Source organism: Neovison vison, chromosome 14 (assembly GCF_020171115.1).
Source record: "Neovison vison isolate M4711 chromosome 14, ASM_NN_V1, whole genome shotgun sequence".
NCBI classification, from domain to species: Eukaryota; Metazoa; Chordata; class Mammalia; order Carnivora; family Mustelidae; genus Neogale; species Neogale vison.
The window spans coordinates 24,699,173-24,720,043 of record NC_058104.1 but is presented as its reverse complement, the minus strand read 5'-3'; the positions used below and the strand labels follow the sequence as shown (position 1 = coordinate 24,720,043).

The 20,871-nt window shown below is 52.4% G+C and overlaps 1 protein-coding gene across 4 annotated transcripts in view; it reads left to right on the top strand.

Annotated features, from left to right (window-relative positions):
- Positions 1 to 19,621, top strand: part of LITAF (lipopolysaccharide induced TNF factor) — a 102,429-nt gene extending 82,808 nt beyond the window's left edge. For 2 of the 4 annotated variants that reach the window (XM_044233784.1, XM_044233785.1), the window contains 3 exons: positions 13,913 to 14,137; positions 16,580 to 16,736; positions 19,417 to 19,621. In XM_044233784.1, coding sequence (XP_044089719.1) covers positions 13,913 to 14,137; positions 16,580 to 16,736; positions 19,417 to 19,525 — 491 coding nt within the window. In that variant the 3' untranslated portion in view covers positions 19,526 to 19,621. Of the gene's footprint in view, positions 1 to 9,916; positions 9,987 to 11,649; positions 11,789 to 13,912; positions 14,138 to 16,579; positions 16,737 to 19,416 lie in introns of those variants that run through there. The other 2 variants (XM_044233786.1, XM_044233787.1) reach the window with 2 other exon arrangements.
- Positions 19,622 to 20,871: the final 1,250 nt, after the last annotated feature.

The window sequence follows — 20,871 nt, the reverse complement described above, 5'->3', positions numbered from 1 at the left end:
TTCTACATTTTGAGGCTTATTTTTAGAATCTTACTCTCCTCCTTGGCAGGGGTTGAATATTTTAAGGGGGGTTTTCAAGTTGCTCTTGGGCTGCTGGTTAATTATGCAGAACCCTTGTGTGGGGTCCCTCCCTGAAAGGTCCAGCCTGGCACACACATCGCCTGGACCAGGCAGGCTCTTGCTCTTGGTGGTGGGAAGGCTCCCGTGATCCTACCCCTCCCTCCTGGCCAACTGCTTCACACCTCCCCACAGGACACAGGTATGCCTGTTTCTGGGTGTCCAGCCATGCTGTTACCCACCCGCTGACCTATTCTTGTCTGTGTCCCCCCAGATCCTCTGCTTGCCCTAGAATTTGGACTTAGTTTCCCCTTTGGGTCTGTCCTTTATCTCCCCCATGTTGGTGAACTTTGCCTCCCCAGAGGGATTCCTTAAGGCTGGGGAGGGAGGGTCCATGTCTCCCCAATCCCATATAAACCACCAGCCTTCAGAACCCCCTGTATGAAAAATGGGTCACAGCACAAAATTCTAAGAGAACTTTATTTTGGTAAATAGGGCATTTTTGGTACAAATTTGGGGAAACTACACTGAGATTAATAGTTGACACATCTTTTCACCAAATAGAAGTAATCAGAAGCTTTCATCACTCTGCAAACACTCAGGGAGGGGCTAAGGGCCAGGTGCCCAGCAGCAGCAGGAGATGGTTGGTTCATGGAACAAAGGGCTGTGATGACATCAGGTGGGGGAACAGGGAGGCTGGGCTGGGAAGGGCAGCTATGGGTTAATTTTTAATTTATGTCCTTTATTGTAAATGTGATTAATAAATACTGAGTCATATAAATTTAATAAGCTGGAATTAATTAGTTTATAGAATTTCTTCTGAATTTGATTTTTTGATTATATCATTATTACTGTGGCTCAGTATACAAAAGATGGCAGAGCGGAGGCGAAGAATGCCCTTCCCACTCTATCTCCCAGGCTGCCCCTCTCCCCTGCTCATAGGCAGCCACTGTTAACCAGTTTCTTGTGTATCCTTCTGGGGACATTTTGTGCCTATTCTATAAGGAGAAATGTATTATATCCTTCTTCCTTAGGCCCAAATGTTGGCTTGCTGTGAACACTGTTGGGGCCTTTTTTTCATGTAGTGATATGTCTAAGAGATGCATTTCCACACATAAAACTCTTGCTTGTACTGTTTCAGTGGTTGTGTACTATTTCCTTGGCGTGGATGGGCCATCACAGATCTGCCCGATGCACTGCCAATAGTTACGTGGTTTCTAGCCACATTGCGTTGGAGATCCTTTTTTTTTTTTTAAAGATTTTATTATTTATTTGACAGAGAGAAATCACAAGTAGATGGAGAGGCAGGCAGAGAGAGAGAGGGAAGCAGGCTCCCTGCTGAGCAGAGAGCCCGATGCGGGACTCGATCCCAGGACCCTGAGATCATGACCTGAGCCGAAGGCAGCGGCTTAACCCACTGAGCCACCCAGGCGCCCCCGCGTTGGAGATCCTTATGTGCTCATTGTTTGTCCCTTCACCCATGCACAGGATAGCCCAGCGACAGATACTTAGAAGAGGAACTGCTGGGTCAGTGGTCTCATGCACGTTACGTTTTGGTAGGTGCTTTCATTGCAGATCGACAGAAAAGTTGCTGAGTTAGCGCAGAAGTTCCGTATTTACCCCGTCCAGTTTCCCCTGCTGTAAACATCTCACATCACCAGGCTTTGTTTGTCATGACCATGAAATTGACGTCGGTGTACTGACCTCTTAACCAGCCCTAGACTATGTGAACTTGGAGGAAAAGATTTTATTCTGTTAGATCTGTTCCAGGGTCCAATCTGGGATCCTACAGTGTATTTAGTTGTTATGCCTCGTTCTCTTCTGGTCTGTGATGGTTTCCCAGACTTTCTGTGACCTTGGCAGTTTCGAGGAGTACTCTCCTAGTTCTCTGTAGCAAGTCCGGGTTTGTCTGATGTTTTCTCATGATGAGCCGAGGTGGACGGTCTGGGGGAGAAAGGTTCAGAGCTGAAGCGCCCTTTTCACCCCATCCTGCCGGCAGGTGCGTGATGTCCGCGTGACCTCACTCTGATACGAAGCTTGACTCTCTGTCTCTGCGCCGTTTTGACCGCACCTCCTTGGACGAGATGAGCCGTATTTTGCCTGTGACGACCCAGGGGAGTTGTCCAGGATGGGCCAGGGTCAGCTTGACGGGGGTGAGGTTAAGGATTGGGTGCCAGACCCCTGAGTCCCTGGGATCCTTTTTTGGGGAGGGCTGGTGGGGAAGGAGCACCCCCTGAAGGAGACAGAGGTGTAGGCCTGGGGCAGATGAGGGAGGCCCTCCAGCCTGGGGAGAGGAGAACAGGAAGTGGAAGTGGGCTTAGTGGGGTCATGGCTGAGGGAGAGCTGAGGCCCAGTGGAGGTGGGGGAGCGAACCTGGGGATGGGGAGGAAAAGCAGGGACCCCCAAGAGGCTGAGCACCCAGACTGAGGGAAGAGGGGTGTTTCTTTTTACATTTTGATAAGGAAGGATTTGAGCCATTCCTAGAAGAGCTCTTAAGAGGGGAGGCAGGTGGGGGACACTGTTGGGACAGAGTCCCCAGGGAGATGGCAGGGCAGGCCCGGCTGGCCACACTCAACGTGGTTAAATGAAGTTTGAGCCAGAGAAGGGCTCCTTCTGAATTTAGGGCAGGTGGATAGAGGCCTGGGTGTTGGGATGGGAGGCTGAGGGAGTCAGGTTGGCGGGGGGGTGGGAGATGGGCAGAGGCGTGGGGGCCCCACGTGGGAGGGAGGGGAGCATAACAAATAACCATGAGTTCAGCGGCTCAAGTCGTACAAATGCATTATCTCACGGGTCTGGAGGTCAGAAGTCCAAAACGGGTGTCCTTGGGTTAAAATCAAGTCCCTCCTGGAGGCTCTAGGGAAAAATCCATCTCCCGGCCTTGCCCAGCTTCCAGAGGCACCTGCGTTTCTTGGCTCGCCACCCCTTGCTCCAGTTTCAAAGCCGGTAGGGGAGCACTTCCTCTCTGCTCAGGCCCTCCTGCCTCCGTCTTAGGAGGAGCCTTGTGGTGACGTTGGGCCCACCAGGAACTCGGGACCGTCTCCTCATCTCTTAACTGAGGTCCCACTGCCAAGTTCCTCTTTCTGTGTAAGGCTAGGTGCTCACGTATTCACACGTTCTCGGGATTAGGATGGGGACGACTCTAGGGGGCGCTGTTTCAGGTGGGAGCTTGGGTAGGTCGTGGCCCCAGAACATGGTGCATTGGGGTCTGTTTGGATCTTGGTAGTGAAACCTCTGGGCCACTGTGGGCAAGTGATCCCCTCCCTGGTCCTTGTCTGCTTCCCTGCAAGTCATGAGCATGAGCGCTGGTGCAGTAACCCTAGTGCCCAGGGTTCTGAGCACATCCACTTCCTCCCTCCCTGAGGTATGGGTACTATTAGCCCATTTTCCAGATGGGGACACCAAGGCACAGAGAAGTCGAGCAACCCACCCGGGTTCACACAGCCAAGAAGTGGCAGAGTTGGGAATTTGAACCGAGGGAGCTTATCAGTTCCAGAGTTTCTGCTCTTAAATAATTCCACCTGCCTTTAGATTACATTGTCTTAAAATAAGTACATCCCCTCACCTTGACTTTATTTTGAGCTTTTCTGTTGCTTCTCTGTGCCCTGCCTGATCCCATCCTCCTGGGTCTTCTCTTGTCTCGTGATCACCGGGGGGTCTTCAACGGGCCAGGCCCTGGTCCTTGCCATTCCTAGTGACCCCTGAGACCCGAGTGGTGCCCACCCACTCTTGTAAATGACTGGGGATTGCATGCAGGGGTTTCCAGAAACCCTTGGGTGCCGGGCCCACCCACACTGCCCCCGAGCTCGGTGGTGGCCATGGCTTCCGGTTCCCCACCAGCTCAGCTCCTGGTTGGAACCTGCATTGCAGCCCACTGTATCTTGTCCCAATGAGACCTCTCAACATGGGGCATCATTTCTCTGTGCTTCTTTGTTTTGGGGGCTGCCTCCTGGTTGTCTCACCCGAAAGAACGGGAGGGGCACCCCAGGGGCTCAGTCAGTTAAGCGTCTACCTTTGGCACTGGTCATGATCCTGGGGTCCTGCAATCGAGCCCTGTGTCGGGCTCCCTGCTCAGCGAGGAGCCTGCTTCTTCTCCCTCTGCCCCTGTCTCCCTGGCTCATGCATTCTGTATCTTACTCTCTCTCAAATAACTAAAATCTTAAAAAAAAAAAAAAAGGAAAGAAAGGGATGGGAATGGGCAGGAAAAGTGACAAGAGACACCTTTCCCTCATCTGCAAAGAGTATCCCTTCCATCCTTGCCAGTTATCAACAGGCACCAAGGACATAGATGCCATCACAGGTGTGAGCTCTGTCCCCCCTTTCCCGTCCACACCCGTCAGCAGGAGTTGCTGACGTTTCTGGCTTCTTGGGGATGCAGGATGGTTAGAGCCTCTGAGTTTTCTTGACACCATGAAAAACAGACAGATGGTCATTTCCGGAGAACGATGACATACTGTTCATGTGGGCCAGGCAGCTCGAGAGCCACCCCAAAGACAAGGCAATGAATGTGGAGGGGCAGGTGTTTCTGAGTTTGGGGTGATGGCCGCGAGCAGCCTGCTCACGGGTCCAGATTTTGAACCGATGAGCCTGTCGCAGGATGAACCCCTCACTCTGTTCAGTAACCCCAGCCAGAACTGGGAGCACCTCCTGCAGATCTGGAGTACCAGTGGTGTCATAAACTTGCATCGAGGAGCAGAGAGAGCCCGTTTTGAGGTTCAGAGATTATGGGGTTTTTTTCTTTCTGATTTTTTTTTTAAGAGTTTATTTATTTATTTGACAGAGAGACATCACAAGTAGGCAGAGAGGCAGGCAGAGAGAGAGGAAGGGAAGCAGGCTCCCCGCTGAGGAGAGAGCCCGACGCGGGACTCGATCCCAGGACCCTGAGATCATGACCTGAGCCGAAGGCAGTGGCTTAACCCACTGAGCCACCCAGGCGCCCTCTGATTTTTTTTTTTTTTTTATTTAATCATTTGAGAGAGAGAAGGAGCACAAGCAGGGGAGGGACAGCAAGAGAGGGAGATGCTCCTCGCCAAGCAGGGAGCCTGTTGTGGGGCTCAATCCCAGGACCCCGGGATTGTGACCTGAGCCGAAGGTGGACACTTAACCGACAGAGCCACCCAGGCGCCGTCTTTCTGATTCTGTCACGTTCATGTTTGCACACCTCCACACTTCCTTTCCCACCCACATCTTGACTTGCTCTCCTGCTTTGACATCACGGGGTACCCTGTTGAGAAGCACCACTCTCCTCAGGTATCCTGAAGGAAAGGAAGGATTTCAGACCCAATTACATGATTGTCGTTCTGGAGTGTGTTTGGGGAAACGTTGGCCAAATACTGGTGTTACCTTGAGCTGAACCAGGAGACCCTCTGTTCCTGAGGCTTGTCCTTGTACAAACAACTCCCTGCAGAGACGATCTCAGCTTCTGAACTGGGTGTTAGGGGAAGACCCTCCCATTTACGTCTGCTTCCAGATCTTGATGTCCTCAAGATGGGTCTGGTGTTCTACCCATGTTTGTTTCAAGTGTCAGGGTGACCAGCTGGTCATGGATTTCCTGGGATGAGCCCGCACACCCCACATCCAGGGAAACCTCTCCATCCTGGTGAGGCACCCTGTATAGCACCCGTGGTGTTTGGAGCCTAGTTCTGTGTGCTAGAGATGCAGATTTTAATACATTTCAATCCTTGCCCTCCTAGGGCCCACACAATGGTCTGGAAGCCAGATGAGTAAAGGCTCTGTGACAAGTTCAGCAGAGAAACATGACTTGGTTACAGCTAACACATACTCGCTGCTTCCGTGCCCCGCATTGCTCTGGGTGCCTTTCACAAGGGTGCTCTTTGAATCCTCCCAAGAGCCTTAAGACACTGCCAGTGTCCCCATCTTATGGATGGGATAACCGAGGCAGCAGAATCGTGCCATGAGGCATGCCAGCTGACCACAGGCAGTCCGGCTACAGGGCCTGTATCTTGATCTTGATGCCCTTGATCTCTGCACTGTGTAGAGAGGTTCAAGCAGCGATGGATTCTCCCCTGAGCTCGCTTCTTGGGGGAGGAGATGCAGAAGCTCAGATAGGACAGGTGAGAGGAATTTGTAGCCCGTCGGGAAGGAAGGACACCAGGGCAGTGGAAAGAATGCGCCGGGTATGTGTCTGGGGACATCTAAGCCAGCCGTGCAGTGTAGCAGGTGGGAGACGGCGTAGACAGGGGTTTGTGGTGCCCTGGGACCCCGCTGCCATCCTGGACAACCAGGATCTCCAGTCACCCTTGCCTAGGGGGCACTGGCATGTCAGTGTCAGAAAGACCCCAGTGTTTTTGATGTTAGGTAAATGGGGCTGAACTAAATCTAGTAGAATTTGGAGGCTCGAATTGCTGGCCTTGGCCTGTGACCCAGAGACTGGAGATCTCTAGCAATGCCTATATTTTACCCATTTGTGATTGAGGTGAAGCTCACATAACGTAAAACTTCCCCATATCAGAATAACAGTTGAGTGGTGTGTGGCATGATCCCAGTGTTGTGCAAACACCACCTCTGTCTAGTTTTAGAACGTTTTCATCACCCCGGTTAACCTGTACCGATTCACGCTCCCCCCATTTCCTCCCACACCGTCCCTCCAACCCCTGTCCACACCGACTGACTTTCTGTGTCTGGATCCACCTGTTCTGGGCGTCCTGTGGAAATGGACTCATACCCTGGTCTGGTCTTTGCGTCTGGCTTCCCTCCCCTGCAATCTCTTGGGGCGGGCTGCTCTGCCGGTTGTCCCCACCCCTCCCAGAGGTCAGACCCTTGCCTGGGAGTTTAGGATTCCGGGCAGAGGTCTGCTGGGCTTGGCTCCACAAATCTCGAACGCAGGTCTGCGTGGACACAGAACGGGGAAGATGTTCCTCGGAGCGGCGGGAAATGCCCAGAATTGCAGCCCCCACTCGGGTGTTCCAGGGAGTTCTGAGACCGTTCAGGCTGAACTTTCTGGAGCGGATCTGTTGCTGAAAGCGGGGCTTCTTTGGGACCATCCCAGTGTCGCAAGGTCTCAGGACCCGTTCATTAGTATTTGTTCAGACGTGAGGATCGCCGTGCTGGACAGCGGGGCTTCGCTCGGGGTCGTGAGGGCACTTTGCTTCTCTTTCCACAGAGCAGTGGAGACCCTGCTGGCAAGGAGCCTTTGCCTTTCCCACCCCAGGTGTTAAAGCAGCTGGCGGAGATGCCTGGCATCACAAGGTCCCTTAAAGAGGCAGCTTCGGGGGCGCCTGGGTGGCTCAGTGGGTTAAGCTGCTACCTTCGGCTCAGGTCATGATCTCAGGGTCCTGGGATCGAGTCCCGCATCAGGCTCTCTGCTTGGCGGGGAGCCTGCTTCCCTCTCTCTCTCTGCCTGCCTCTCCGTCTACTTGTGATTTCTCTCTGTCAAATAAATAAATAAAATCTTTAAAAAAAAAAAAAAAGAGGCAGCTTCGGGCCCGTGTTGTATATCCGGGAGGTTCTGGAATCTTCCCCTTCTGTCTGTCTGTCCTCCAGGACTGGAAGGAAGAGCCTTGTATGTGGTTGTATGCCTTTGGTTGATATGAAGGTCCTGGCCCCCTGATCCTTCTCTCTCAGAGAAGCAGATTGTTCTTGTTTTTGGATATTTTCAAAAATTCATTTATTTGGCAGGGGAGGGGGTAGCAAGAGAGAGAATCTCCAGGACCTGGGCCCTGAGAGCATGGCCTGAGCGGAACGAAACCAAGAGTGGGACGCTGAACCGACTGAGCCGCCTGCGTGGTTACCTTTTTTTTTTTTTTTTTCCCCCTGCCTGCGTGGTTATCTTAAGTCATAAAGTCATCAGTGAAAAATGAGTTGGAATGCATCTTTTTACACCTGTAAGGGAGGCAGAGAGAGAGAAAGGTGTTCCAAGGTGTTGCTCCCATATTTTCACGTTTCAGTTGAGGGTAAAACGAGGCCGCTGGTGGTGTCTGTGTCTCCTGCCTGGGAGGTGTTTGGTGAGGTTAAGAGCAGTCCGGGAGTCCACCAGCTTCGGGTTCAGACCCTAGCCCTGCCTCCTGGAGTCCATCTTTGTGGCTTTGGGCCAGCAGCTTGACCTCCCTGGGCCCTGGTTTCTCCGTGCGAGAGTGAGGACAATGATTGAGATGATCCCGTCCATGGTGTGAGGACCCCGCGGGATGACACACCTGAGCGTGCGAATTACAGAGCCTGGGACAGTAAAGTAAGAGCCCGTTGTGGTTTCTTTTAATGCAGCTGTGACTCTCGGGTGGGGGCGGGGGGTAGTTGACGGGTAGTGGATTTTGCTCAGACCAGGACCTCTGGACTCAGAGATAGCCAAGTATGGTTTGAACGGCCTGGTTATCTGGTACCCTTAGTGGCACCCTTCGTTTTCTTCTGGTGTGAGGATCCAGCAGATTCGTTGCAGACTCAAGACTCAGAGGGGTGACCCCAGCCAGACCCATTAGGTCTGCTTGGCCCCGTTAGGCAGAGGGGAGCTGTCCCGGGGCTGGGCACCTTCACCCTGCCCATCTCCCTTGGTTGTGGCTTGTTAGATTAAATCCTAGAGCTGGGCGTGGTTGGAAAAGAATATACACATAGGAAGGACCTCAGGCCTTGGTCAGCAAAAGGTTAAAATTTGTTCAGACTGTTGCATTTACGATGGCAAGGAAAGGGGAGACACATTTTGGGAAAACTTGAAGGAATAAACGTCGATTTGAAAAACTCATCGGTACCCCAAATACCTCATTCCCCATCTCCCTCCCACATTCTCAGCGGGGACCCAGGGGGTGAAAGTCACTTTGTTGGGGAGGGGAGAGTTTTAAAAAAAAAGGAACGAAAGAGAAAACAAGTCTTAGATATTAGGTGGTGTGTGGCCCTTCAAAACTCAACCGTATCCAATGAAATCTTATTTCTTAGTATTGCATTTTCTCTTCTGAGGCAGAAATTAAATTATATTTAAATTAATTAATTAAATTTAATGTAATTTAATTTTTCTCCTTGTCGGGGGGGCCGTGGAGGGGGGGCAGAGGCAGCTATAATGAAAAACAAGGCTGAGAAACCCCGTTCTGTACCATGTATGAACTGGGAACTGGGCCCAGGAATAGATACCCCTAGGACCCCTCACTGCCCATCGGAGAGAGACTCTGTCACTGAGGAAATCGTGGAGACACGGAGCAAAGGGACCCCAGAATTCCAAGTGGCACATTGACAGGGGAGAAGGTGGGGGCCGGGCCCTGTGCATCTGGTCATGGGTCGGTTTCCTGGTCTGCCTCCAGCCCTTCTCGCATCAGACAGGCCTCCTTTCCCGTGACCTGGGGCCCCGGTGCAGCGTGGACACGCAGGGCCCCCCGGTTCCCTGAGTCTTCAGAATGTCAGGATGGTAACCGTGGAGTGTTGGGCTGAGCGCGGTCTCTGGGGTGTAGGACCTGCGGGGCTGCCCAGGCCACACGCCCTGCGAGGCAGCCCTGGTCACATTTTCTGATTGGAACAAGGGGTTTGGGATGCCTGCCTCTCTCTCTCTCTCTCTCTCTGTCTCTCTGTCTCTCTGTCTCTCTCTCTCTCTGTGGCTTTGGGAGTCGCTCGTGGCAGGGCCATTCTGAGGTGGGGGACCATGGGGCTCCCCACCCCTGAGGTTTTCCTTCATGTCTGTGAGGCCGGGCGGGGGGAAGCTGGATGGAGAATTGCCTTCACCGTGTGCTTTTAAACGGGCAGTCGAGAAAACCCACTCGCAGGGGCCTGATAACAAAGTTAAACAAGTGGGGAGGGAGGAAGGAGACCCCCTTGCTGGCCCCTTTATCCCCCACTCCCTGTAGCCATGACAACCTGGCGTTCACCAACCCGGCCAAAGGGGGTGCTCAAGGCAGTTCTCAAGGCTGTGCTTTTTGGTGGCAAGACGGTGGCTTTGCTCTGAACTCCGAGATGCTTCCCTGTTTGTCCTCCTGTTTGTCCTGGAAAAGGGAGCGCAGGTACTGGATGGAATTGTGCTCACGCCGCAGCCCGGGGGGGGGGGGCTGATCTGGAGGGACAGAGGGTTCCTGGTACAGCGGAGGGTGTGGGTGACTGTTGCTCCCCTTGAGGAGTGTTGGGGCTTGAGGCCCAGGAGGTGGAGGCAAGGTGGGCCTCCTGCCCCCTGGGGAACCCAAATTAAAAAGGTTGGTGGGAGTGGGGAGGGGGTGGGGGGCGGGGGAGAAGAAAGCGAATTGGGATGGAGCAAAGTGGCATTTCCTGGGCTGGGGCCTGGGGAAGGGAGGCTGCAGAATGTATTTAGAAAACTTCTTCCATCCAGCTGTTGATGGGTTTGGTTTTGTGTTTACTGCCCTAGCCTGTCACTTTTGTCCCTTTTCAGAATCCTTAGTGTTGTTTACATTTACGTGTCTGTTGGACACACAGCATGGATGTCCCCAGGAGGCAGGGGCCTGGAGTTCAGAAGCTACAGGCTGCGGCTGGGACACCAGCGATACGGGTGTGATAAGCCCGGGTGTGATAAGCCGGCAGGCCAGCCTTGATTTCCAGAAGCTCAGGCCCTTCCTTCCTCCAGAGGAAAGGAGGCCCCCTCCCACCCCTGCACCCCCATGTCCGCCCTTGATACAGCTGCCTTGGGTCCCTTCAGGAGGAGGGAGCTGTGGTTCTGAAGGGGAAGGGATTCGACTTGTGAGTTGAGTCATTGTTTCTCAGCTGTTTGACCCAGACTGTGTTTTCTGCACAACTCAGGGCGCCCAAGACCTCCTGTTCCCCTTCGAAAGCACGCTGCTTGCCACCGCGGCGCCCCGTGCTATTTTCGGCCCTCTGTCCAGCCCGGTGTTTTCGGTCCTTGCGGTTTTCTGCTGTGAGTCAGTTTTCATAATCAATTGTGTAGGCAGCTGGGGGTCCCTTTCCTGAGACAGGAAGGGACAGCGAGTCCTTGACCTTCCGCGAGGTCCTGAATTCCTCCAGTGCACGGAGGCTGCTGGCAGCCCGAGTCGGTGTGCACGCAGGCCGGGCCAGGAGCCGTGGTGGAGGGCCGGGGTTGGTGTTCCAGGGGCCCTGGCCGGCGAGGGATACCAAGCCAGCTTAGGAGGTGAAGTTGGTGAACTGGGCTGGGGCTGTCGTCTGTGGTCTGGGTCCCTTCTTTCTTCTGGTTTTCCGTTCCTGTGTGTCAGAGGAAACAGACAACATGTCATAACCACTTTTGACAATTGTGTTCTCATTTGTAAACCCTGGAACTGTTTGCACAAAGATGTCCTGTGATCTTGTTAGCTCGCCTTCAGCCTTCCTGATTAACTGGCCCCACAGACTAGGATGTAGCTGCCACCACCACCTGGGGGCCTTCCAAGGTTTGCTTCTTGCTTCTCCAACAGACCTGCCTCATCTGTGCCTTCTAGGGTCGGACCTTTCCTCTTCTCTACAACCCTCCGTGGCTCCCCCTGTGTTCCATTGTGCCTCTGTCTGCTAGAAGCAGGAACATGTGAGCCATGTGGTTAGTTGAAACATTTCTTAGTAGCCACATTTTTAGAAGGTACAAAGAAATGGATGAAAGGAATGGTAACAATGCATTTTGCTTAACTCCATCTATCTAAAATACTGCCATTTCCAATATAAAAAAATCATGAATGAAGTATTTCACGTGAATTTTTTTTTTTTTTAATCCAGGGGATATTTTACGTTGACATCATCTCCGAAATTGGATGTTAATATTTTGTCAGAAACTTTTGCTCTAGATGCAGAGCCCGCTATAGTCGCTGTTGGAAAAATAGATTCACATAGCCAAGGTGCCCCTTGAAAACTTAATGTAAGTTTTCCAATAATTGTATGGTGTATTGGATTTTTAAATTTTTATTTATTATTTTATTTATTATATTATATTCATTATTTATTTTTATTTATAATATTTATTATATATTATATATTATTATTATTTTATTTATTTTTTAATTTTGAAGAGAGAAGGTGAGAGCATGCGAATGGGGAGCGAGGGACAGAGAGAGAGGGAGAGAATCTTAGACTCCGTGCTGACTACAGAGCCCGACCTAGGGCTCAGTCTCACAACCCTGAGATCGTGACCTGAGCCAAAAATCAAGAGTCAGACATTTAACCAACTGAGCCATGCAGGCATCCCTAGATTTTACATTTAAACCATTGACGCTTGAAATACAACGTAAACATTCAGTTCCTGGGTCACACCAACCACACTGTGAGTTCCCAGCAGTGGGGTGTGTGTGTGTGTGTGTGTGGCTGCTGGACAACCATATTGGGACAGCCTAGATGGAGAACATTTCGGTTCTTCCAGAAGGTTCCATGGGGCAGGCTTATACAATAAAGCCCAAACACCTCCATAGGGCTTTCACATTTCCTACAACCCGGCCCCAACCTGTTTAGCTTTATTTACTGACTGTGTTTGACACGTGTCCACTTTCCCAAGTTTCTCCCCCTCCCCCCAGCCCCCCCTCCTGCTCCAGAGAAATCTCCTCTTTTGGTCTCTGCTTAAAAGCAGAGAGCTTCCTCGAAGGAGTCTCCCCTTCTCCCCGCGGCAGCATTAACTTTGCCTCCGCTTCCCACGGGTTCTCAAAGACAAGGCAGAATGTGGGGGGAAGAGGCGCCAGGCCTGTCCAAGCCTCTGGACCGTGGCACGCCGCCCTGGGAGCTCATTTCCCCATTTCTCCTGAGGCAGGTTTGAATGGATCTTCTAAGGCTGCCTTAGCCCTGCCCCTTTAGAAAAACAGCAGCACAAAGAGCTGCACTGTGTCCTTCTCCAGCTGCCCCGGGGCCGTTGTGCACGGGCCACAGCAGGAACACACCCTGGGTATGGGCCACGTAATTCTAGGCGGGCATCGGCTGTCCCCAGTCCCTGGGGCGGGTGGGGGGGGAGCAGGAATGGGGGGAGACGGTTTCTTTGCCCTCACAAAAGGAAATCTGTGCCTGGCTCCTCTGATACTCCGTTTTCAGAATGGGAGCTGGGTGTGTGTGTGTGTGTGTGTTGACTTCTTAAAAACTAACATGGGGCACCTGGGTGGCTCAGTCTTTGAGCGTCTGCCTTTGGCTCAGGTCATAATCCCAGGGTCCTGGGATCGAGCCCCACGTTGGGCTCCCTGCTTGGTGGGAAGCCTGCTTCTCCCTCTCCCGCTCCCCCTGCTTGTGTTCCCTCTCTCGCTGTCTCTCTGTCAAATAAATAAATAAAATCTTAAAAAAAAAAAAAGTAACATACAAATAGAAAAGTGCACACAATCTTCATTGTACCGCTTGTTCTCACACGGTGGGCACGCCAAGTGACCGCCCCCAGACGGGGAACAAAGACAGGAGCAGCCCCTTATAAGACCCCGCACCCCACCACCAAGCCGATCCAGCCTGCGCTCCCCACCCCTCCAGGAACACCCGCTTCTGCGCCTTCTGGCCCGGGACTCATTCTGCCCGCTTCTGGATGTACAGGGTGTCACATCAGGGTGTGCGTCTCTGCCCTCCGGCTTCTGTCACAACGACACACTCTGTTTGCCATAGTTTGTGGTTGAGTTTGAATGCGTTTGTCTTTTCTGGCATCTAAAATGCTTTTAGTAAAAACCGCAGTGGTTCAAAGGAAGACAGTACTCCGTGTGCAACATAGGCTGTTGGCTAGTTCTGAAGTGAGAAGAAGCTTCTGCTCCATTTGGCATAATGTGTGTGCCCTTGGGATTTTCCTAGGTTTTGATGATTTGGGGTTGTAACTATTTACCTGTAAGCCTTATTTAGGGAATCCCTTCTTAAGGTGATCGTTCCTGGCTCTGGGAGAGATACTAACTCCCCTTCCTGGCTTTTGGACAAGGCTGGACACAAGCCACATCTTCACATTTTCTTTGTCCGGTAGAAATTGGAAGATTTGGGTGGAAAAAGGAGCCGGGGTACCCCTTGCATTTCTGATCGGTGTCTTCTGGTTTTGCTTTAGGTAAAATGTCTGTTCCGGGATCCTACCAGGCGGCCGCTGGGCCTTCCTCGGTGCCAACTGCGCCCCCATCCTACGAAGAGACGGTGGCTGTTAACAGTTACTTCCCGATGCCTCCTGGCCCGGTGCCAGGGCCGACCACAGGGCTGGTGACGGGCCCGGATGGCAAGGGCATGAATCCGCCTGCCTACTACACGCAGCCAGTGCCCGTCCCCAATGCCAATGCAAGTAGGTGCCACCTCCTGCGTCCCCCTAACCTCTCCTTGGCCCTCCATCTGGCTTTGGGGACTCTGCGACAGTCAGGGGAGCCACAGACCCGACCTGCCAAAGGGTCGAAGCTCAGTGCCCGGTCAGTCCCGCTTGACCCCTCGTCCTGGAATGTGTCTTCCAGGTTCTACGTCTGGGAGGCTCATGCCTCTTCCTTAGCAAAGCACAGTCCCAAGTCGGCCAAAAAGTGATCTTTCGGTGCAAACCACAGAGGCCCACTAACAATCCCAGAGAAACTGGGGGTTGGGAGTTGCTTTTAAGGGCCCCCAACTCTCCTGCTGAGGCCTGGCTGGAGTTGGGGGTGGGGTGCAGAAACAGCCAGGAGTTAGGAACCGCCTGCCTGCCCGTGTGGGCATGGCTTCCCAGCCTTCGGGCAACTTCTTGGTGGCCTTGCCCCCTGGGATTTCCTGCTGCCCAGGCGTGCCCAGGGGCACCCAGGTGCATAGCTGATTCAGTATCCCAAGCAGCTGAGGAGGAAGGACTTGCCAGCTCAGAGGGCAGCCCTGTGGGTTCACCTCCCGCCTGGCACCTCAGTTTCCCCGCTTGTAAAATGAGGCTCATCAAATGCCTCCATCAGTGGGTTGTTCTGATGAAATAAAGTTCTGTGAGTAATCCTTTGATAAGAAGTGAGCTATTGTCGTGCTCGAGTAACTTTGACCCTTCAGAAGAGAACAAGGTGACTTCGGCCTGATTATGCTCTGATCAATAATTTATTGCACCAAAAAAAAAAAAAAGAAGAAGAAAGAAAAGACTTTAATACAGTTGACATGTAAAGGATCAAGAATGCTTAAATATCACTTTTCTGGAAGGAGAGTCTTTCTGGGTCTTTCTAGCAGTATTAAGTTCTGTTGGCTTGGACAGCAGTGAATTTCCCCTAACGCATACATTGTAGAAATGGCATTCCAGCATGGCGGAAAGGAACAGAAGGAAGTCCCTTTGACACAAAGGCAAGCTCAGACAGCTTTGCCAAAACCCAAAACCATTCTGAATGCTAAGGACTTGGCGATTTCTGTCACTGTGGGCTCTCCTCTGGTGACTGAACACCTATACATGTTTTCCACACGGTTTTCTTTTAGCCTGATTTTATATTCTCGTTTCATGGGTCTGATTGATTCCTGGACTCCTCGGCAAAGGCCAGGCCAGCGTCCCCGGCTGGTGGGCAGTCACCGGCATTATCGCTGGGCATGGGACTGAGTCAGGAGGCCCGTGTGCCACGAGGGAACTGTGTAATCGAGGGTTCACTGTGTCCCAGAGTGTGAGCTGCTTTACTGTCCTTATCTCGGGAATCCCTGCACCACCCTTGTTCCTTCCATTTTAAAAAAATAAGAGCATTACGGAGATTCCTGTTCCCTCGTGTTCGTTCACCCTTGCCGGGTGTCTTTCGGTGGGGTCACTAGAATCACAGTTGTCCAAGCGTCAGCAGTCACTCCAGACTGTTTCCGCTGCCCCAGACAGAACCCCCGTCCCCCTCCCCTGGCCGCTGGCAACCACTAATCTCTGGATGAAGAAAATGAGGCTAAAACCCCGTCATATCGCCGTTTCTGGAATTACCATCTGCAGGCCACCTTCGTGGAACCTCACAGGGAGCGGAAAAAGCCTTCTGGGGACCCTGCCCGGGACCTGCTGTCTCGGCCTTTGCTAGCGTCAGAGGCAGGGTGGCAGGGAGGGGGTCCCAGAACCTGCATTAGCAGTAAGCTCCCCACCCGATTCTGTGGTTCGCGGCTTGGAGAGCCTGGTGGTGATGAGCCAAAGCCCCGCTCCGGGAACTTCTCCCCGTCTCATGTTGGGGGGGAATTATTACTGAAAAATTATCATTTCTCAAATGATCGTGCTGGAAATGTGCCACCGTTTTGGTAAAATACGCGTCCTGTAGAACCACCGGAAGGTCTCTCTGGGTACCGTTGAGCGGCATTAATCAGCACGTTCACGTTGTGCACCCGTCGCTGCCTTTCTAGAACTTTGAAGTCTTATAACATGGAAATTCTGTACGGGCCGAACAGCAGCTCCCCGGGGCGCCCCCTGCCCCTGTCCCAGCCCCAGCCCCAGCCCCAGCATCTACCAGCTCTTCTGTGTGAATTGGATGACTCTAGGTGCCTCATGTACGTGACACCCTGCCGTGTGTGTCCTGTGGCTGGCTGGCGTCACTCAGCCTCACATCGCGAAAGGATGGCCGTGTCGTAGCATGTGTCAGAATGTCCTTTTAAGGCCGAGCGAGACTCCGCTGTCTGGCCAGCCCCCTTCGTGGTGATCCGTCTGCTCACTCGTGGACACTTGTGTGGCTCCCCTGCTTTGGCTCTTGTGAATGGTGGGTGGGTGAGCCCCCCATGGAGACCAGGCCCCCACCTCCTGGGTGTCAGCTGGACGCTTTCCCCGTTCACTGATTGTCCAGACCTGTTCCCCCAGTTGCTGTGCAGACCGTGTACGTCCAGCAGCCCGTCTCCTTTTTCGACCGTCCGGTCCAGATGTGCTGTCCTTCCTGCAACAAAATGATCGTGACTCAGCTGTCCTATAATGCCGGCGCCCTCACCTGGCTCTCCTGTGGGAGCCTGTGCCTGCTGGGGTAAGTCCAGGGCCCCCTAGGCCCCCAGGCTCCTCCTCTGTTTCTCTCTTGCAGGATTTCTCCACCACAGCCCGTCTGTCTGTGCTGGGAGGGGTGGGTGTGCACTGCTGGGCGTTAAGCCACATCCCCTGGCCTCTGCTCTCAGTGCCCGTGGCACCTCCCTACATGCACATCGTGCCCAGAGGGAACCACTGGTCTTGAGCATATCAGCAGCTTGCAGGTCAAAATACTCCAGGTATTTTTCCTGTTGTCTACATGGGGAAAGTGTGTCTTTTTGTCTGTACCAAGGGTACTACATTTAAAAAAAAAAATTTTTTTTTTTTTTTAAGATTTTATTTGTTCATTTAATAGAAAGAGAGCACAAGCCCTTGGAGCAGCAGGCAGAGTGAGAAGCAGGCTCCCCGCTGAGCAGAGAGCCTGATGCCGGGCTCCATCCCAGGACCCTGAGATCATGACCTGAGCCAAAGGCAGAGGCTTAAAAGTCTGAGCCACCCAGGCGCCCACCAAGGGTATTATATTGAAAGAGATCATGATTTTTGTTCTGGGAGAAATTTGAGGAAGCACAGTTTAATTTATTTTCCCCCCAAACAGATAAAGGCAACCTCCTTATTCCTGGCTCTGTTTTCTCCCTGGAAGGAAACGGTGTCTCTGCATTTCTTTTTTAGGATCTCTGGCCTCTCCTACAACTGGCTTGTTCCTCACTGTTTGTGGCTTATCTCGAGAAGGAGCGATATTTCTCTTCCTTGTTTGGAAGGGAGGCCCCAAACCCCAGAGCGCTTAGCTTCCTTGAGGACACATGTTCAGTGTGGGTAGAAAGCAGAGCAAACAGGTTTCTTGGCACTTGGCTGGATCCCTGTCCTGCCCAGGGGACTGCCGTGAAGGCTGACCTCTCTAGTCCCTGGAGTGAAAATATGAAATAAAAGCTTATCGTCCTTGGACATTTGTATTAAAACTCATTTTTTTCTCTTGGAAGCCAGGGAAAGACATGATGAGAAATCTTGAATGTCGGCCTCTGCTGATCTAGCTCTCAAACCGAGGCGGCTTTTCTGTCCCTCCCTCCTTTTCGTCCTTAAATGTGGCATTGTGGGTTCAAATTGTACCTCCCACTGCTGTGTGACTTTGGGCAAGTGACTTCCCTTCTCTGTGCTCCAGTTCTCTCCTCTGAAAACTGGAGGTAATAATGCCCTCCTACCCAGAGGGGTGGTTGAGGATAAAATTAGTGAATATGTATGTCCTGCAGCTCAGCTGTGGGGAGTTTTTTTGTTTGTTTTATGTTTTTTGCATAAGAGGGCGGTAAGGATTAGAACTAATGCCCTGTGGCCACCCTTACTTGAACTTGAGTGAACTCAGGCAGTAGGAGGAAATTTTTTTGCGTAAGATTGTTTCCTTATCAGGCTGTGTCCTGTTTCTGCTTTATGCAAATCAATGTTTTCCTATAACTTACTGATCTTACTGGGTCTTTGTGGTGATCCGCCCTGTCCTTAGGCAGGGAGCCTGGGGTGGGGTCCCCTTATCACCATAGAATCAGGTGGGACAGAAAGGGGCTTGTTCTGAATAGCAGAAGGCCCTCACTCCCTTCCCCTGGGGAAATTCCCAGGCTCTTGGAGCTAATTGCCAGGAAGTGGGGACAAAGACCAGACCTATTCCTTATTCTACCACAGGCTGTCTGGGACTCCTGCCTGGGGGCACGGGTAATGGGTTACTTAGATTGAGAGATGTTATTTGAGGAATTTTTGTTTGGTGATTACTGTAAGAAGCGCCCTCTCCATTTGGACGAGTAGTCAGTTTACATGGGGGGGGCGGGGAACGGCCGCTGCAGCCCTGGACCCAAATCCAGCCCATTTTAGTTCGTGGGGAACAGACCACACCATCTGTTTCCAGATGTAGCAGAGTGTAGCCTAAAATATGTACTATCTGGCCCTTGACACAAGAAAGTCACTGGGGGCGCCGGGTGGCTCAGTGGGTTAAAGCCTCTGCCTTCGGCTCAGGTCATGATCCCAGGACCCTGGGATCGAGCCCCGCATCAGGCTCTCTGCTCAGCGGAGAGCCTGCTTCCTCCTCTCTCTCTCTCTCTCTGCCTGCCTCTCTGCCTACTAGTGATCTCTGTCTGTCAAATAAATAAATAAAATCTTAAAAAGAAAGAAAGAAAGTCACTGGCCCCAGTCTAAGACCTGGAGACACTGAGCTGACCCAAGAGTAGAAAATACCACCAGGTCAGCGGGTCGGAGAGAACAGGCTGGGCATTGGTTCGCGTGCCCGTTGCCTGGGTGCCGGTGACAGATAACTACACGGTAAAACCAGACAGATCTATTCTCACAGTGTTGGAAGCCAGAAGTCCACAGTCAAGGTGCCGCCCTCTGATGACTCTGGAGGGCAGAGAATCCTTCCTCGCTGCTTCCAGCTTCCCATGGCCCCAGGCGGTCCTTGGCTGGTGGCTATAAGACCTCAGTCTCTGCCTGTATCCCTCCTGTTGTTCTGTGTGTCCCCTCCGCTTCCTGTAAGGACATCTGTCATTGAGTAGAGGGAGCCCGCCTGGCTCTTCCAGGATGATCCCAGCTGGAGATCTTCAGAGACCCTGGTTCCAAGTAGGGTCAGAGCGAGTGTTTCTGCGGGGCTGGGGCCGCCACGCGGCACTGTGACCTAGGGTAGACACGCTCATGTCTGGCTGTTTGTCCCCTAGGTGCATAGCGGGTTGCTGCTTCATCCCCTTCTGTGTGGACGCCCTGCAGGACGTGGACCACTACTGTCCCAACTGCAAAGCTCTCCTGGGCACCTACAAGCGTTTGTAGGACTCGGCCAGACCCGGAGGGAGCTGTACGCAGCCGGAAGTGCTCTCCGACTCTCCCCCGTCCTGCCCGGTGGGAGTGGTGTCCCGCCTCGCTAGCCTCCTCTCTCCAGGGTCTTCACCTTCGTGTCTTCTTTTGGGGGAAAAATATCGCAAAAGTAACACACCTCCAAAACCCCAGAGGTCGCTGCTCGGAGTCATGCACAGGACCTGCAAAGACGTTCACCCTGAGGGCTGGTTCCCGCCTCCGGTGACGCCGGGCCACCCCACGGAACTGGGACCGTTGCCCCATCGGGATCTTCCAGTGATGGGCCACCGGCCAGCTTCACTTCTTGCCTCCGTGGGCCTTTCCAGGGGGCGGTCTCAAGCCCAGAAGCCACAGGTTGCCTTACTTTTCGAGACTTTTCTGGCCCAAATACGGCTGACCCCACCTTCAGTGCCTGCGCCCCGCTCACCTGTTCCCACGGCTCACGATCTCTGCCTTACCAGCGAAGGGCTTGGCTTGCAGAGTCTCCCAGTGCGGGCTTTTCAGTAGCACACAAATTCACTTTATTCTTCATTCCTTTTTAAGTACCAGGAGGAGCTGTTCCCCCCCCCCCGATTCCCACGTGTGGTGTGTGGAGACACAGGGCTGGATCCTACCCGGGATCCGCCTTCCCTCCGTTCTCCGCGCCATCCGCCACCCCTTCTGGGGAAGGGCTTTTTCCTTCTAGAGGAATTGTTTGTCTTAACCCTGTCTGTGACCTCCTTTTGGTCTTCAACACCTTTGGACATAATTTTGAAAGGAAGGATTTATAGATAGATCCATTTTTCTTGACCATATGATTGCCACCACTTTCCTATTGGTTGGTGCATTCTTTGTTGTTGTTTTGTTTTGTTTTTTGGTCCTTAACAGAAAAAGCAATGGATAATTTTCTCCACTGCTTCTCCTTGGGTTTGGTGCGGTTCTTCAAAACCTCTCTAACGGGACTCTTCGGAGGGGGGGGCCCTTGGGGGTTTCTGGGGGAGTCTTTAGAGAGACAGAGGGACGCACAGGGCGAGCACATCTGGGTACCACAGTGCTGGAGAGCTTGGGGACCTGTTTCAGAGGAATCTAAATTCTGATTTTATTTTTCAGAAATACATTTTGTGGTAGGACATCAGGAGACATGATTTCTAGGACTCAATCAGCAAGCCAGCATTCTCGGTTAGTTGCTGTGTCATCTTTGAAAGCAAGGTAAAGCTGGGCTCGACTTTCCAGAGTCCCCGTATTGATAATAAATAGACACCGGGAATGCACGTGAATAATATTATGTAGAAATCAAGCCTAGACATGGAACAAAAATCTGTATATTGGCAAAAAAGCATAGT